Source organism: Myxine glutinosa, chromosome 1, assembly GCF_964187855.1.
Source record: "Myxine glutinosa chromosome 1, kmMyxGlut1.1, whole genome shotgun sequence".
Taxonomy (NCBI): domain Eukaryota; kingdom Metazoa; phylum Chordata; class Myxini; order Myxiniformes; family Myxinidae; genus Myxine; species Myxine glutinosa.
The window spans coordinates 343,173,862-343,193,448 of NC_136261.1; the positions used below are offsets into that span (position 1 = coordinate 343,173,862).

Sequence of the window (19,587 nt, forward strand, 5' to 3'; positions counted from 1 at the left end):
ATCAAAGACAGTATGTGGAATGAATGATCGTTTTAAGGCCATTTTCCCCGCTAGAGCGGGGGTTAGCCTTGTGGGCCCCATGACAATCATGGTTCCCTGTTTTAGGCAATGTTTTTATGGCCGGATGCCCTTCCTGATGCCAACCCTTGGTCACGCTCTGACGATGCGCAGGGATACGGTGTACCTATTCTAAACCGGGGTACACACCGGGATCATTCATCCCAGCAAGCTGGTACTCAATTTGCCGACCTCAGAAGGATGACAGGCTGAGTCAACCCCACTGGCGTTAATTCAGCGATCGACCGGAATTTGAACCCAGGATCCTAGGATCCCAAGCCGGCACCCTAACTGCCAAGCCAACACCAGGCTAAAAAGACAGTATGTGGAATGACGAAAAACTGAGACTTATAAAGAGTGTTGCTTGAAGCCAACAATTGAGCATGGACGAGGTCCAATTCAAGCCTGGGGTGCATCTCCTTAAGTCGTTTTGGAAAATTGCTAAACATTGATTGTATGTTGTCAGTAGCAAGGTACAAACAAATTCTATCCCCAGTGGTGCAAGACTTTGTAGTCCAAACTTCATATTACAGCAAGATAATGATCCAAACACTCAGCTGAAATAAGTGAAACCTCTTTGCAAAAAAAAAAAGAGGAAGTTGGAGTCCTTCAATACATGTAATTGCACCTTCAAAGCCCAGATTTAAATATCATTGAAGCTATATGTGGCTTATTGGACAAATAAAAATTAAAAAAAGAATCCCAGCAACCAAGATGGTCTGTGGAATGTCTTGGAAGAAACGTGGAACAAAATATTATTTATAACAAAATATTTGAGTGTCCCAAGAAGAGTTTCAATGATTTGAAGGAAAGAGTTGGACACACTCGCGATTAGTTTATATCAAGGTACGAGTATATTGCGTATAAATGTGGTTACTTTATTGCAATAAGATTTTTCATGTTGGTAAGGTGTATTTGCATTCAACATTAAGTTTTAGTTTCGGTGTGCATCAGAACGTCAAAGACTTTTGCACAGCAGTGTATTTTCACCACAGTGTTGCATTTTATTTCTTCCTTTATTTCAGGCATATCAGAAGAATCTCCTCTCATGTCTTCTTCGATTATGTTGCTGAATTCTGCTCATCAAATGCTTGGTAGACGTGCCTGCTGTACAGATTCCAATGGGGCCTTGCTGAAGTTCTATGTGAGTTCCTGGTTAAATATGGAACAAATGCATTTTGTTCGTATTTAAAATGCATCTTGTGAAAAATGCCAGGGACATAGAAAAGGCCCCTTTATATGGGATGTGCCATGTGGCAGAGTATAGAAAAGAATGGACATTCCATAGCATGTAGAAAATGCCAAAAATACAAAATAAGGAACATTCAAAAAATCTTGTGTGCATGCTGGACTGGACTACCTTTGTAAGGAGGAACCAAGTAATGCTCTAGAAAAGTTCATACAAAGGGGTGCCCTACATCTGGCAAATAAAATACATTTACTTCTTCATGTAGCTGTATGAATCAAATTGGTGCCCTTTATATTAACTTTTCTAGAGCATTACTTGGTTCCTCCTCACAAGGGTAGTCCAGTCCAGCATGCACACGAGATTTTTTGAATGTTCCTTATTTTGTATTTTTTGGCATTTTCTACAAGCTATGGAATGTCCCTTCTTTTCTATACTTTGCCACCTGGCACATACCCTAATATACAACACAACACAACATGCATTTTAAGGCCATTTTCCCTGCTAGAGCGGGGGTTAGCCTTGCGTTCCACGTGACGATCTTCTCCATTTTGCCCTATTTTCTGCATCTCTCCTTGTTAACCCCCTTGCCCGCATTTCTTCTTCCACCATCTTTAGCCAAGTCTTTCTCGGTCTTCCCCGTCCTCTACTTCCTTCTACATTCATTTCCATCACTCTTCTCAACCAGTCACTTTCATCTTTCCTCAACACATGACCAAACCATCTCAACCTGTTCCTCTTCACAGCATCAATCACCGGCTCTATTCCCATCATCTTTCGCAATTCATCATTTGTCTTCCTCTCTCTCAACGACACTCCGCACATCCACCGAACCATTCGCATTTCCACCCTTTCCAGCCTTCGTTGCTGCTCTACATTCATGACCCATGTCTCGCTCCCATAAATCATAACACTTCTCACACATGCAGCATACACCTTTCCCTTCAGCTTCAACGACACTCCCCTCCTCCTCAGCACGCCACTCAGTTCCCGAAACTTCTTCCATGCACATCTCACTCCAGCAACCGTTGCCGAGTCTGATCCACCTTCTCCATTCAGCATGTCTCCGAGGCAGCAAAATGTTTTCACACCTTCCAGCTTCACGCCGTCTCCAAGATCCAACTCAACATTTCCTCCATCCGCAGCTCCCTCTGTGCACACCTTACATTTGAATGTAGCTGCCACACTGGTTAATGACCCTCTCAAACCACTACATTTTTGATGAACCCACTCGGCGCACATTGTACATTGAATGGAGTTCACTCCGACACCCTTCCTGCACACAGCACATGGCCACTTCCCAGTTCTTTCCACCTCACCACATGCTTTACCACTTGCCATCACCTTCGTCTTTCCTATATTCACCTTCAGACCTTTTGTCTCCATACATTCCTTCCACTTGTTCATCTTTTCCTTCAGTCTATCCATACTTTCCGCAATCAACACCAGATCATCTGCATACAACAACTCCCACGGTAAACCCTCCTTTACGTTCTGAGCCAGCACCTCCATCACAGCTACAAATAGTAGTGGACTTGGTACCGACCCCTGATGCACTCCCACCTTCACCTCAAACTCACCACTGTTCCCGTCCTTCGTCCTTACAGCTGTGCGCGCTCTTTTGTACATTGCCATCACTACTCTGATAAACCATTCCTCCACTTCTAACTTCCTCAATGCCCATGTCAATACTTCGTGTGGAACCCTATCGAATGCTTTTTCCAGATCAACAAACCCAAGAAACAACTTCTTCCTCTTCTCCATGTACTTCTCCTGCAACTGCCTCACAATAAAGAGTGCGTCTGTCGTTCCTCTAATATAAAGGGGCCTTTTCTTTGCCCCTGGCATTTTACCCAAGAATAACTACAGACTTGGCATTTAATATGGGATATTTTTTTTGTGGGGGTGAACTTACTTTTCAAGATGTCTTAGAACCAAAAGTTCATTGGAATTATGTTGAAATTATTCGAGATTTTGTTGATGTGACCTTTAAAAGAAACAAAAACCACATTTGACATTTCGAAACAAACAAATTGATCCTTGAAAGTGATGTAAACTGATATCGAACTCAATTCATGTGCAGTACTGTGTTAAACTTCTGTACGTTTTCCAGAAGTATCTCTTTATTTTGCACATTAGCCAATTTTTTTTTAACAAAAACAAAAGTTAAATTACGACTGGGATTACCGACAGTAAAATTACAATTCAGTACTTCGTGTAACCCCCACAAGCATTCAGGAGAGCACGTACACGTTGAGGCATGCTGTTCACGAGATTTGCCAAGGTTTGGACAGGAATCGCTTGCCATGCAGTGACAATAGCCTGCTGCAATTCACGCACAGAGGTCGGCTGCTGGTCCAAGTGGTCGATTTGACACGTTAATTCTGCCCACAAGTTCTCTATCGGATTCATATCCGGGGACATGGCAGGCCACTCCATATGCTCTACACCACGGTCAGCAAGAAAGTGTTGGATCATGCGAGCACGATGAGGCCGTGCATTGTCATCTTGGAAGACAAAGTTTCCTGGAAAGGCTGCACGAGCAAATGGAAGCAATGTTTCTTCCAGAATGGCCCTGTACTTGAACTGGTTCAGGTTTCCATTCAGAACAACCAGGTCAGTTTTGACTCCTGCATGAAAAGCAGCCCAAACGGTCACCCCACCGCCTCCAGCTTGGACTCTTGGCACTATACAATCTTTGTTGTAGGCTTCATGCACTTGTCGGCGCACTCGGACGTGGCCATCTTGACGATAGACCAGAAATCTAGACTCGTCACTGAAGATCACGTGATTCCAGTGTCCTGGCTGCCATTGACGGTGCTCTCTGGCCCACTGCAATCGGCGCTGGCGGTGTTGTCTGGTCAGGCGTGGCTTTCTCAGGGGACGCCTGGCACGATAGCCTGCTTGAACCAGTCGTTGGTTGACTAGCCTTCTGGATACAGGCACATTTGTCAGTTGCTGCCACTCAGCCCTAAGCCGATTAGCTGACTTGGTACGGCCATTGCGGACTAACCGGTGCAGCTGGCGATCATCCCTCATTGTGGTTCTGCGGGGACGTCCTGGCCTCGGTATTGGAGTAGGGACACCCCTCTGAGCATTTCGTTTCAGGATCTTTGACACCTGACCTTGAGTGATGCCATACTGCCGAGCAATAGCACGCTCTTTCATGCCGTAATTTCGTAAAGCCACCACTCCATGACAAACAGTATTGTCGAGTTGACAGACCATCTCCAGAGGAAGCGGCAATAACTTTTGGAGACGTGCAGCAGTTGTTTTCCACTAATACAGAACGCAACAATACAACCCTTGTATACCCGACTGTGAAGCCAATCGTCAAATGCACCTGTCCGTACATTTTGCCACGCCACCTGTGATATAATCCTGTTGTTGACTTATTGCTGCGACAGACAATCAGTGACATGGTTCTTTTAACAAATAAATCACCAAAGTGTAAAATAAACTCACCAGATTGACATAGTGAGTTAAGAAAGTAAACCCAAGTCAAGAAAAAAAATATATATTCCATATTAAATGCCAAGTCTGTATATACAATGAGGCAAATAATGGTAAAATAAATTCTATAAAAACTAAGGCGCCTCTCCAGTCACACTCCATTCACAAGCACAGACAGGGAGAAGCACAAAAACAGGGGACATCTCTGGTGGTAGATATCTTATTGCCTCACCACGGGACTCGGCGTACCTTGGGCGGGAGGAGGGAGAAGGGGTATACTAACTGAAGATGAGATGGTATGGTATGAATCTGTGCCTAAGGGATAGCATGTTTCGGTGGAAGCATTCCCAGGCTGACTCAATATCAGGAGCAGTAGATTTAGGAGACCAGTCCTGAAGTGAGATGGCTACTTTTGCAGTACTTGCCAATCTGCCCGAGTGAACTGCCAGACTCGCCGGAACTGATGCTGGTCTCTGAGCATGGCAAGAGAGATGTATACCTTCACAAGCACATGATCAGATGAACCAATTGGAGCAGAGAAAGAGAAGCAGACAATGGTGGGGAAGTTGGTCAAAACCAAATCTAGCAAGGAGAATTTGCCATTGACATAAATACAGATGGGAAAGTTTACAGATCAAGTCAGTCCCATGGAGTTACAGAAGTTATTTGCTGAAGTGCCATGGCTGGTGAGAGAGGTATCAACCCCCAATCAATTGGAATGGTGACTATTGAAATCACTACATATGAGGAAGAGAGAGAGAGTTGGGATGAGTGGTTCAACGTTGGTCCATGTTGTTTGCAGTGGAGATGTAGATGGAGGCATCACTGTATGGAGGATGGTACAACACACAGAGCAACACAAGAGGGGTGTGGAGGGGAAGTCGCAGCCAGAGGTACTTCTGTTCTTTGGGAGGTGTAAGAGTAGTACACTGAGAGTGAGACATGGAGTTATTGATGTACCGTTCGACTACACCACCAGGACGGGGTCCAGGTCGGTCAAACTCGAGGAGACAATAGCCAGGGAGATACATTAAGGAGTCAGGGTTCATCCTTTAGGACGAAGGATTATGTTGAACAAATTATGTCCGTTTTATCGGCAGCAGCCTGGAGTGAGAGATCTGTCATGTTGGAGCGGAAGCCTCGGATGTTTGAGTACCCTACAGTTTGGGACAGGGGAGAAGGCGCCACTGCCAGTGTGCAGGAATATGAAAGGAGGAGGGAGAGGAGGTGGGGGTGGGGAGCAAGCCGGGATGGTGCGATGTTGGGGTTGGAAGCCAGGAAGGGTGAGAGGCAGGGAAAGCAGAGAGGAGGGAAGGGAGGTGGTACTGACATGGAGTGGTTTGCTACCGTTGATGGACGTGAATGTGGAATTGATTGTCGTGTGCACACAGCCTCTCCAAATCGACTTTCTCAGGATTTCCAAGATGGCATACATAGACAAACATCTTGGGAGGGGTGGTAAAAATGTTTTCCATAGAAGGCATGAAGGAACATTTATGGAGCTGGAGTTGCAAGAGAAGGGTGGATGAACTGATCATTTAGGAGTGGAAAGGTTTTGGGAAATAAGCCTTGTGAAAAAGAAGAAGAGGAATTGATTGTGGTATCGTTTGGGAAGTATTAATGGGTTGTTCCTGAGGGAGTAGTTAGGATAGTGAGACATTTTAAAATAAATTTGAAAGCATTTTTTTAAGTCACAAAGTATTTTGAAGGAAAAGACGTTTTATTCAGTGAATATTAAATTTTCAGATGTTGAAAAAGAGAAGGGATAGAGATTGACAGACTAACTATGTATATGGAAGATTGAGTTCGTTTTTGTTGTTGGTGTTTCTTTGTATGTATTTGGAGCGAGGAGGAGAAAAGCATTTGGAAATGAAGATAGTTGGGAGAAAAGGAGCGAAAACAAAGCAGATGGGTTGTAAACAGAAACGGAAGCAACACGTTGACTAGCTGAGCCCTAGAACGAGTAGGCCAGACTTTAATAGGGAAATAAATTGGACAATACAGCACAAGAAGGTATGATTTAACATGGAAAATTGCACGAAAACATGAACAGCAACACAGGGATGAAAATATATCAGTAAAACTTAGCTTTAACAGAGTGGAAGGAGCAGTTGCAGATTCATCCCACACATGGAACAAACCCTGAACCGGAATGCTGAAGTATACACTACTGGTCAAAAGTTTTAGAACACCTCAATTTTTCCAGTTTTTATTGAAATTTAAGCAATTCAAGTCCAGTGAATGACATGAAATGGTACAAAGGTAAGCAGTAAACTGTTCGAGGTTAACAAAAGAAAAGTTTAGGTTAGCAAAAATGGGAAAATAAAGCCAAGGTGTCAGTGAGTACAGTTTCCTACACCATCAAAAGGTACTTGGAAACTGGAGGAAACTCTGACAGCAAGAGGGCTGGCAGACCCAAAGCCACAACAGAATCGGAAGACAAGTTTCTGAGAGTCAACAGCTTGCGTGATAGGTGGCTCACAGGGCAACAGTTCAAGCACAGCTTAAGACTGGTCGAAGTAAGGAAGTCTTAGTTTCAACTGTGAAGAGAAGACTTTGAGCTGGAGGTTTGACAGGTCAAGTGGCAGTAAGAAAGCCATTGCCAAGATGGCAAAATAAGAAAAAGAGGCTTGCCTGGGCTATGAAGCACCACCAGTGGACTACTGAAGACTGGAAGAAGGTCTTATGGACTGATGAATCAAAATTTGAAATCTTTGGTTCATCACGCAGGGTCAGTGTACGCCATCGAGTTGGCGAAAGGATGGTTCCTCAGTGTGTGACACCAACTATGAAACATGGAGGAGGAAGCGTGATCGTCTGGGGCTCTTTTGCTGGATCCAGAGTCGGCGACTTGCACAGAGTGACTGGCACCCTGAACCAAAAGGGCTACCACAGCATTTTGCAGTGCCATGCAATACCCTCTGGTATATGCCTAGTTAGTCAGGGGTTCATCCTACAGCAAGATAATGACCCTAAACACACCTCCAGGCTATGTCAAAACTACCTTCGAGGAAAAGAACAAGACGGTAGGCTTCAAATCATGGAATGGCCAGCACAGTCTCCAGACTTAAACCCCATCGAGCTGATTTGGGATGAACTGGACAGAAGGGTGAAAGCAAAGCAACCTTCAAGTGCAACACATTTGTGGGAACTTCTGCAAGTGTTGGGAAGAACTTCCCGAACAATATTTGATTTCCATTGTACAAAGAATGCCACGAGTGTGTTCAGCGGTTATATCTGCAAAAGGTGGCTGCTTTGCTGAGTCAAAAATTTAAATTAAATTTTGTTAAACAAAATGATTCTATGTTTTCTTTTTATCGTCAATTGTTTATTTGTTCTATGCTTAATTTCAGAGTGCATTGAGACAATAAACTGCATACATTTCAATAAAAACTGGAAAAATTGAGGTGTTCTAAAACTTTTGACCGGTAGTGTATGCAATCTGAATGAATAATTGACACGTATTTGCTGTAGATTATGTTGGCATGCCGGTAATAGTTCATTGCAGTGTGCTGCCGAATCAGCCAACCTGTTATCATTATACCTTTTTGTGTGGTCTTTTCTTTGAGGTAGGTGCGAGTTCTACAAGAGGAACTGGCTCATGGCTCACGCAATGAAGGCGTGACACCTGGGACAAGAACAGTAGAAAACCGGGAAGATGGATTTGAGATGTCACATGATGGTGTGGTGCAAGAGGATGCTCATCCTTTTCGTGAAGACCTTGAAAATGCTTTGGAACAGTGCTTCTTCTGCCTCTATGCATATCCGAGTAAGAAGGCTAAGGCCCGTTATCTGGAAGACCATGGTGTCAGACAGGTGGGTGCGTATTTTCATACCTCCTGTTAAGTGGTCATTCTACAGGATGTTCTTTTTGAATGCTACCTTTCCATTTATATTAACATTTATTGTTAAATTAAGCAATCTTCACTCTGCTGTCAATTCCATATTGTAAGTCCTCAAATTTTCACCCTCCTCATGTACATATATGTTTGCTTTTTGTCGGTGTTTGTACAAAGTCTTTGCGAACGTCTTTATTCAAGGTTGAGCTCACCTGGGCTGAGGCTCGACCACTATTCGAGTTCTTTCGACCACGACAGCTTCCTGAGTTTGACAGCTACAAGGCCAGCACTGTTTCTGCAGACCTAGCCAACCTCCTTCGCCGCCTTGTTCCACTCATTCCTTCTCCTCCACCTCTCACGTTAGACCATGTTGCTAACTACATCGAGGGAGTCATCGATCAGGTAAATCCAACTTCACCATCACTAGATTTCCATTGCTTTGCGTCAGTAACTTATCCACTATTACATACAATAGCTGGGGAAATTATTTAGTAATCTTGTAGTTTCATTCCTTCATTTATTTATTTTTACATTTTTTTTAAATTCGACTTTCTTGCAAGCACCTGGATGTAAGCAATTTTTTATACAGTTATCTGAGGCTTGTAGAGGAAGTGTTGTAGAGTGAAGTATAAAAGTTGCAGCATTCACATTGATAAGGTGGAAAAGGCTTCCACGTAGCACTTCTGCAAAAGTACCAGAATTACCATCTCCTAAAATTGCTTTCACAATTCCAAGCAATAGTAGGAAAATTAAAAGCTGTATCTATTTGCCATGCAAAATGGCAATGTGTATATATTGTAATGTAGACCGGACCAAATTCAGCACACTCGGTTTATTTGCTACTCAGGGACGGTACAACTAAGGTATAAAAATATCGGGGGAGTGGAGGGATAAAGTATGGAGCAACTGACAAGGGGAGCAGTAGTGGCATACCGGAAGTCCAGTCCAATCCTTAAGCTGCCATTTCACTTTTATTCTCTGCAGCATATGGTCGAGATGCGGTAATCTGCCAAAGCTGGCCATCATGCAGTGTCACTTTGTAAATGGGGAGGGAAATGGACTGAAAAGTGCAGTTAGTTGTGTTCCTTTCCATAGAAGCATACATGCACACATGCTGACCGGGGCTCGGTGAGATCCTGCAAAGAGCCCTCAGACCAAAACTCTGAGAACAACACAACTTCATAACTTAGTCCATGAATCGAGATCCTTCACCAAAATTGAGGTGGATACTTCGAGTCCTGGGAGGGTGCCATTCTACCTTCTGATACCCGAATATTGAGATAACATCCAAGAACACATACATCTCGCTGTTCTCATGTGGGCTTGGCTCCACCGCCTCACCTGGTTGCTCCTGCTAGGTGCATTTTAAAGTATGTTTAGTATCGCTGAAAATCACATCTGGTCGTGCTGAAAAGCGAGGGTATTGCTTTCTGGCTTTCACGAGCACACATCTCGCTACTGGGACATTCCACTCTTGCTTAGTTCCATTATTGCTTGCGCTGAGTCTATCTTGTGCGATTGCTGACACCCTAGGTTAATTGGTCACTGTGCTCAACCAGGGTCACTCTTCAGCAGTGCTGGCTCACAGCCACTCTTCACCTACAGCAGTTAATTCTGGCTCGCACCCCCTTTGGCCATGGTAAATCATTGTTGTGGACGATTGGACAGCCCTCCTTGCACGTTTTATATTTTCTTCCTCTGATCAGAATTCTGAGTTCCAACTGACTTCACTCACTCTCGCCTTCTTCACTTTGATTGCGATTCTTGCTCTGCTCTCTCACCCCATCTTTTGAGATTTTGCAAGATCTCCCTTGAGTGTATCTCTGGTTGTGGTGCACTCACGTCCTTCTATTTAACCAAGTTGTGTCGCTGTTGCTGTACTTGTTGTAACTGCACATGGGCCGGGCTGCCACAATATCATAAACATTTATGGTCATGGGATCTTGGCGATGAGTAGCCAAAGCGATAAAGCTAATTTTGAGTCGATGCCAGAAGAATTTAAGCCGAGGCTGAACAGAGAAAAGATTAATGCATTTACTTACTTATGTACAGTGCAAATGCAATATATTAAATAGGACAATAATTTTTATTTTGCATTACCTCAATTGTGCGTCTATACATGCCGAGTATAAATGCACCATTTAATCTGAATGAAGTAAAATACAATTAAATTAAGGCAATTTTACACTGGTTTGTCAAAATGAGTAGATTGATAAGAGACGTTTTTATCGACATTCGTTTATTTCCGACACAAATGTGGAAAGGTGTTTTATGCCCACGTTTTTATTCGCCCTATGTAAGGTGTCATTTTTGAACGCCCTATGTAAGGTATCATTTTTGAATGCCCTGCATAAGGTATCATCTTTGCCCCCGCGTAAGGTATCATTTTTGAAAGTCCCGTGTAAGGTATCTTTTTTTAACGCCTTGCGTAAGGTATCATAGTTGCCCCCGCGTAATATATAATTTTTGTACGCATCACGTAACGTGTGATCTTTTAATGCCCTGCGTAAGGTATAATCTTTTAACGCCCTGCGCAAGGTATCATCTTTTAACGCCCTGCGCAAGGTATCATCTTTGAACGTCCCACGTAAGATATCGTCTTTAAGGACCCCATGTGAGATGTCATCTTTAAGGGCCCCACGTAAGGTGTCCTGTTTAAACACCCCACGTAAGGTGTCATCTTTTAACGCCTCGCATAAGGTGTCATTTTTGAGTCACGCTGCCCCATGTCGCATTTAATACTTGTTCCGCCCCGCGTAACATTTAATACTTGATGTGTCCCACATAACATTTAATACTTGATCCGCCCCAAGTAACATTTAATACTTGATGTGTCCTGCATAACATTTAATACTTGTTCCGCCCCATGTAACATTTAATACTTGATCCGCCCCGTATAACGTTGAATACTTGATGTGTCCCACATAACATTTTATACTGGATCCACCCAGCGGAACATTTAATACTTGATGTGTCCTGCATAACATTTAATACATAATTCCCCCCTCCCTCCGCGTAACATTTAATACTTCAACCCCCCCCCCCCTTCTCCCTCCACCTCACATTTAATACTTGATGTGTCCTGCGTAACATTTAATACTTGATGTGTCCTGCGTAACATTTAATACTTGATGTGTCCTGCGTAACATTTAATACTTGATGTGTCCTGCATAACATTTAATACATAATTCCCCCCTCCCTCCACGTAACATTTAATACTTCAACCCCCCCCCCCCCCCCCTTCTCCCTCCACCTCACATTTAATACTTGACGTGTCCTGCGTAACATTTAATACTTGATGTGTCCTGCGTAACATTTAATACTTGATGTGTCCTGCATAACTTTTAGTACTTGATGTGTCCTGCTTAACATTTAATATTTGATGTCCCACATAACATTTAATACTTGATGTGTCCCACATAACATTTTATACTGGATCCGCCCAGCGTAACATTTAATACTTGATGTGTCCTGCATAACATTTAATACTTCATTCCCCCTCTCCCTCCGCGTAACATTTAATACTTCATTCCCGCCCCGCCCCCTCCCTCCGCGTCACATTTCTAACTTGATCTGCCTTGTGTAACATTTAATACTTGATTCACCCCTATTATCTGAATCGCATTGCGTAAGATAGGGTGACAAACCATGGAAGGAAGGAGCAGTCCTGCACTAGATAGAATCAGCTCAAATATTAATCCCTGTATGTATAGTATAAGCCAATGTCACTTTTTTCCATCGGTATATATCCTATGTGACTGTGAATTTGAGTCACTTTTTCGCATTTTTGCCAAACATTTGGCATTTTGAAGCATTTTTAAAAAGGGAAGAAATTGATTCCCTTTCATACATTTGGATTTTCCTCGCATAATGTTATTGTGCAAATAGAAATTATTTGAATAACTGTTGTTTTTGATTTTTTCCTCTGAGTGTTTTTGTTTTCTTGAATAAATGAGCTGGACACTTGCTTCCTCACTCTTGGGGAATTTTTGTACACCGAGCCTGGTGTTGACTTAGCGGTTAGGGTGCCAGCTTGGGATCCTAGAATCCTGGGTTCGAATCCCGGTCGATCACTGAATTAACGCCAGGGAGGTTGACTCAGCCTGTCATCCTTCCGAGGTTGGCAAATTGAGTACCAGTTCACTGGTAATTCCCTGTGTGTGTCGCAAGAGGCGACTAACAGGGTTGGCGGCAGGAAGGGCATCCGGCCATAAAACATTTCTTCAAAAAGGGGACCACGGTGCCTGAAAAAGGCCAACCCCTGCTCTGCGGGGAAAAATGGCCTCTAAACGTGGTTCTTCTTCTTCTTGCTCCTTTCCCATGCCATCTCCAGGCACTGCATGACGTCATTGCTGGGCACCAAACGGGGCCCGGAAATGACGCACGCTGAAATGGAGTACTCAGTTTTCACTCCGGTTTCTTTTCTTGTTTGTTTGTTTGTTTGTCCGGGCGATATCTCAGCCATCCTTTGAGCTAGGAAGCTGAAATTTTGGCACAATAGTGAGCAAGTGCTTTGGCAAAAACGTTATTTTTTGTTTTTTGATTAATTAATTCATTGATTCGTTAATTTTTATCGATTCATTAAGTACTTATTTATTTCCTTTCTCTTCTGGGCATTATCTCGGGCACCTTTTGAGCTTGGAAGCTGATATTTGGACACGACAGTGACCAAGTGATTTGGCTGTAAGGGCTATTTTTGATTTATTGATTCATCAATTAATCGATTAATTATTCGATTAATGAGTTAATTAATTTTTTTTTTTTAAGTTACAGATTTGGAGGAAATAATGGTTTTTTAGGTATTTTATTAGCCAATTGATTAATTATTTAATGATTATTATTTATTTATTTTCATTATTAACCTTTTGAGTACGGATGGTGTCGAGTCCCGCAACCCGCTAAAAAGTTTTGTGTACGGATGACGTTACTACAAATAGATCGTCAGTACGTGGTTGCATTCCCGTAATGCCAAATTAATCCCATACCGGGGGTATTTTTATCAAAAAAAAAATCCCGTACTCAAAGGGTTAATCATTTATTTATCTTCTTTCTCATCTGTGCAATATCTCAGGCACCTTTTGAGCTAAGAAGCTAATATTTGGACATGACAGTGACCAAATGATGTGGCTAAAAAGGATAATTTTGATTTATTGATTAATCAATTAATCGATTAATTAATGAATTGATTAATCATTTTTTATTTATTATTTATTAATGATTTATTTAATTAATTTTCAAAAAGTTACAGCTTCGGATGAAGCACTGGTGTTTTTGGTATATGCTATTAGCCAATTGATTAAGAAAATATTTTATGATAATTACTTATTGATTTTAATTGTGCAATTAATCAATCAATTTATTGTCCACCTCTCCCTCCCAATGCCATCTCTATGTGCTGTGTTGGAGGATATTTATTTATTTGGCATGGGGGCGGTGTACTTTGAATGTGTGTGTACTTGTTTTAATTTCTCTCACTCTTACAATTTTCAAATGTAATCTGACTGTTCTTCATTTCCTCGTGGGAAATGCATTGCGACAATGTCGGTTGACATTGAAATGAGGGACTTGCCTGAGTATCATTACACGTTGCATTGTGGTGGTACCCTGATATCATCCAAACTCCTTCCACCAATTTTTCTCTTCCTAGCCACCAGTTTTGCCACCTGTTACACCAGCTGTGGATGGAATTCTAAGTGAACTCTATTATCTTCTTGCTGACTATCATTTCAAGAACAAAGAACAAACAAAGGCCATCCGTTACTACCTGCTGGATATTTGTGTGTCACCTTTGCGGTAACATCTGCCAGTTTTGTTTCTTGTACTCTTCATGCATTTTCAAATGTCATTATTACATTCCTTGTTTACAATCCTGTGGCACAATTATTGGCTCTTGCTTTTCAGAGTTCATTGTCTCAGCCAATTATTTGTAATTGATGAAAGGGCACAATTTTGAGTCTTTCACTTCTTTTGAATGAAATATCAATGCAATTATAAAATGGTCATTGATTGCAGGGATTTTCTATTTTGTGTCACAGCTCAACAAAACAGTTTTTCAGGTTTCTGCTGTGAATCTGTTTTTTGCTTTGGATTTGTGTTGTCCACTTTAGGCTTGTGTTGCGAGCATTATGTGCTCTTTCAGGCCCATATCATGAGTACTTCTTTCAGGAACTGCAATGCACTGTACCCTCAGCCCCTGCATTGAGTGCACTGTGCACTTTTAGGGGCCTACTGAAAGCTTGCAGTACACGCTCAGGCCATTGCCGTGAGCATGCTGAACGCTTTCAGACCCATGCTGCTGTGCATACTTTGATTTTCACCATGTTCCATGCTTTCAATATGGTGTCTGTGCTTTTCTTTTTCGTTCCTTTTTCATTTAGTTTTGACTCATGGGCGGGCATGGCTTTGGCCAGAGCCAGCCGCATACAAGACAAGCTGAATTCCAATGAACTAAAGAATGATGGACCAATATGGCGACCTGCCCTTGCAGTACTTGCCTGTTTCCACCGTGCCCTTCAGCTGCAACCTAATAGTCTGCCCCTGTGGATTGAAGCAGGAGCAACAAGTTATGCCTTGCACTCTCTTGCCAGCCGACAGCGGCGCATGCCTGGTGCATCTTCAGCCATAGTGACGCAAGTAATGTGGGCCTCCATCTGCATGGGTTTGGTGTTAGACCTAAGATCAATTATAATTTGTATGGAGATTTGGCTTGCTTTTTTGCTCGAATTATTTGTCTTGCCACAAAGGGGAGAAGGTCTTGCAATTGATTTGTGGAACAGTAAGTGAGTGTTTGAGTCTATGTGCGGATCAACTTTAGTATACTGCAACTGGGCGGCCTACTTTAACAATGCGCCTGGACGTCCTTGGGCGCAGTTCGACAAAGTTGTCTTCTTTAACCATAAAATTTGTTAGCCAATCCAACCATAAATATATTTTATCATACTAAAATACGCAATGTGGTGTCTGTCAGACCCCAATATATTTGATTGTTACTCATCTAATCTCAACCAAACTTGACAGGAGAATTGAGGGTCACATGGTGGGGGTTGTAGAAAATTCATATGCCCCCATCCACAAGGGGCTTTTCTGCATTTGGCAAAATCCATGTTAAGGTGTATAACTGTATATCTGTCTTGAGATAGCTTATTGTGGCATTTTTCCAATGCCGCTTCTAATAACAAAAATAACTGGATGGTATTCATAGAATACTTACCCCGTGCAGTCGACTTGGGTCAGACAACTCTTCTGTTTTTTAAGGGGTTTTTTTTCCTTTGATCTAATATGGCTGCCAGACCACACGACCCATGACATCATCAATTTACATTCTCCAATATAATGGTTGTGTCGATCACGCTCAAGAAATTTCAAACTGCTTGAAATTTCAAACTAAGCAATGTACTCCTCGCATATGACATCATAATGACGGCACCAATGACGTCATTGTTACCAACAATTATTCCCCCTGCGCAGTTCTTTACAATGATCCACATTTCAATTTTTTTCAATGGAGAGGTTTCGGAGATATTGAGGTCCAATTTTTTTTGTTTTTTTTTCCAACGTGGTGCCCTTACCATGTGATATATGACATCATAATTATGAATAAAATGTTTTTACATGCATACTACGGTGAAAATTTTGTGTCAATTGCACCAACGGTTGCCGAGAAAATGATTAAATTAATTTTATAGTAGATGACGTCCGCACCACATGACCTATGATGTCATAATTGTCACTAAAATATCTACACAAGTAGAGGCATATTTTGGTGACAATTTCATGTCAATCGGGCTAACGTTTTCCAATAAAATGAATTTTTAAAATGCAGACACGTACGTATGTACGCAACCAATCGCTTAATCACGCTTTTCGCTTTCGAGTGCAGGATAATAACAACACTAACTAGCATAAACGTAAAGCTCACAATTATAAACCACAAACAAGTATGATTACCTTTTTAAACGGGCGTTACTGCTGTTTAAAACTAAACTGAAAAGGACACCTGACGTTATTGAGGCATTATTTGCTTATCTCGTCCCTTATCTCGCTTATCACGTAAACATATATTCATATAAATACCGAGAAATAAAAGCTGACCTCCTGTACTCTTAGCTCATATTCATCTTTTGATCTCAAATCCAAATTTTTTGAGTATATAGCAATAATAACAAATTTGGCTTCACTATTCCAATACCTATGGAGGCCACTGTATGTACACTAGGTCTGGTGTAAGGGGCTGTAAGTACAAAGCTGTTGAGAAATTAAATTGGTACAAATGAGCAATCTGTTCCTTTTCTTTATTGGCAGATGACTGAGTATTGGGAACGGATGTTGACTAGAGCTGAGGAGTGTTTTTTGGCTGCACGGGGATATGAGGGCTCTGGATCTGGAGAAGGAGAGGAGTGGCTTGCCCATTACATGCTGGGAAAAATTGCTGAGAAAAGAAGAAAGCAGCCAGAGGTTTACCTTGAACACTACAAACAGGTAAAGCCGTCCTGTATTTGCTTGCTTGCTTTTACTCTTTTTAGCTTTGTGACAATTTTTTTGCTGTCATTCATACACTTTGAAATGTCCCCCGTTCTTGTAATTCAGGCTGCTTTTCACCTACATGAAGTGTCTGCAAAATATCCCAAGAAAGTTCACTACCACAATCCACCTGACCTGGCAATGGAGGCCCTGGAAGTGAGTCTTATACACTCTGCTTAAGATTGAGTAAGTAATGGTTAAAAAAAATTGTTGAAGCCTTTAAGTTCGAGTTTGTGATTTTTTTCAAATTGGATACTACTCATCTTGTGGAGATTGTAGGAAATTTATCAGGTAATGGTGCCAATTTGTTACAATAATAATTTATTTTTCTGATCTACCTCTCTCTACCCAGTTATTGAATATTTTTTTTTTCTTCCAGGAGTGAGTCTCATAGAAGAGCAAGGTAGAACTGATAGAGGGACATACATCAAGGGACTGAAAGTACAGGAAAAGAATAAACTTTGGAGGAGAGAAAAGTTACCTTTACAGCTGTTAGACATTGCCCAGTGGCAGTGGAGATTTTTCTACTGTCTCTATCTGTCGAACTGGATTCTCTCGGAATAAATCAAACTTTGTGAGAGTAAATCAAATGTTCTTTGCAATGTTGCAGTAAGTGATAATAGTACACCTTACAGTGTCGGATCCGGGGGGGGGGGGGGGGAGTGCAGGGGGTGTGCACCCCCTCTTCGATCGGGGAGGAGGTTGCAGGGGGTGTGCACCCCCCCCCCCCCTCTTCAACGCAACGGCATGGATGTGCTATCGGCATACTCTATGATTGACGACAAGAAGGACGCGCTCACTCAACTTCGGTCAAATGCTGAAACTGAATTATCTTTGGTTCGATCACGCTAAGGCCATGATAGAATCTGTAGGAGGTGACGTTACAATGCCGAGAGTTGTAAAACGACAAATCCATCGTCCAAACACTGCCGCCAATACTCCCTTGCTCTTCTACCTCAGAAACATGTGCATTCCATTTCTCGACCACCTCAGCCAGGAAATGGACACCCGATTCTGTGCTGAAAATCGGGAAGGTAGCGATCTGTTTCTGCTGATGCCATCTGCAATAATCGCCGATACCTGCGACATTCCAGCCCTACATCAGAAGCTATTGCGTTGGAAAAACGACATGGAACATCCAGCAGGACTGATAAATGAGCTTAGAGACTGGCAGATGTTTTGAAGAAGGAAGCCCAACGACACGCTTCCAAGCACATTCATGGATTGTTTCTGCGCAGGAGATGGAGACAAATTTCCATCCATCAAAGTGCTACTCCATATTGGATGCACCCTCCCTGTAGGCTCCTGTGAGGCCGAACGCTCATTTTCTTGCCTGCGTCGTCTGAAGACCGACCGAAGACATTCCATGGGAGAAAGTCGGATGGCATCTCTGGCCCTCATGAACATGCACCATGACGTCACCATATCCCCACATGATCTGTGTGACATTTTAATTCAGAAACACAAGCGCCATCTCTTCCAAAATAGCATAATTTACGATTAATAAAATAATTCACATTCCGCTGTCCTATCTGATCTCTTTTGTGGGGAGAACCCCCTGCCTTGAGCTTCACAACCTCGGCGCATGGCGGTGCCGGGCTTTGCCCAGCACCTATTAAGTTGCTCTATACACTATAACATGGCGTGCGTTTAGAAACATGGGAATTCTTCTGGATTCTTTGTAGTTACTTAGCCTAATTAACTGAGGAGATCATAACAATCATTTCGCGAGAACTACACAAATCAGAAATTCCATATCAGAAAGCTCCAGTAGAACTACACACACACACACACACACACACACACACACACACACACACACTCACACTCACACACTCACACTCACACTCACACACACACACACACACACACACACACACACACTCACACTCACACACTCACACTCACACTCACACACACACACACACACACACCTACAAAATTCATCAATTTATAGCAGAAGGAACAGCTGAACAAGTCGTTTCACCAGTTCCTATATCTGACCATTAGTCATCGCGAATCTGTTGAACTGTTGGACCAGGGAAGAACACAAGGAACTGCAGAAACTTCCTAGAACGCATGAAATGCCGTTTCTGACGATCAGTTTTAAAAATTTCCTGGGGGAAATTTTTTTTCTCTGCCAACCATCTTCAATTTCATGCTTTCTGTGTCAACGTTCCTGAAACTAGCACAACAACACATCTCACCACTACCTCCACTACTTTCTTTTCCCAACATGCCAGGGGAATACGAACAGCATCCGGCTATTTGCTGTCCAAGTGATTTCCATGGTAATCAAGGCCACCCCCAGACCTCCCTTAGCCCCCCCATCCCCCAGCGTCTCATGCACCCCCCCCCCCCCCTCGTCTTAAAATTCCTGGATCCGCCTCCGCCTTATAGTTTTACTACATGGGATCAGGCATGATAAATTTCCACCTTTCTACAGATTTCCTCCTTTTATCAATGGGCATTTCTGTGATTTGTAAAAACGATTGATAATATGATACGAATCATGATATGGCATGTGTATAC

General features: G+C 42.5%; 1 protein-coding gene across 2 annotated transcripts in view; it reads left to right on the forward strand.

Annotated features, from left to right (window-relative positions):
• The window catches only part of LOC137412890 (calcineurin-binding protein cabin-1), a 180,766-nt gene that overhangs the window by 85,088 nt on the left and 76,091 nt on the right, over positions 1-19,587 (forward strand). For both annotated transcript variants that reach the window (XM_068098225.2, XM_068098230.2), the window contains 7 exons: positions 1,083-1,201; positions 8,270-8,512; positions 8,737-8,937; positions 14,183-14,328; positions 14,913-15,168; positions 16,837-17,013; positions 17,122-17,211. In XM_068098225.2, coding sequence (XP_067954326.2) covers positions 1,083-1,201; positions 8,270-8,512; positions 8,737-8,937; positions 14,183-14,328; positions 14,913-15,168; positions 16,837-17,013; positions 17,122-17,211 — 1,232 coding nt within the window. The remainder of the gene's footprint in view (positions 1-1,082; positions 1,202-8,269; positions 8,513-8,736; positions 8,938-14,182; positions 14,329-14,912; positions 15,169-16,836; positions 17,014-17,121; positions 17,212-19,587) is intronic.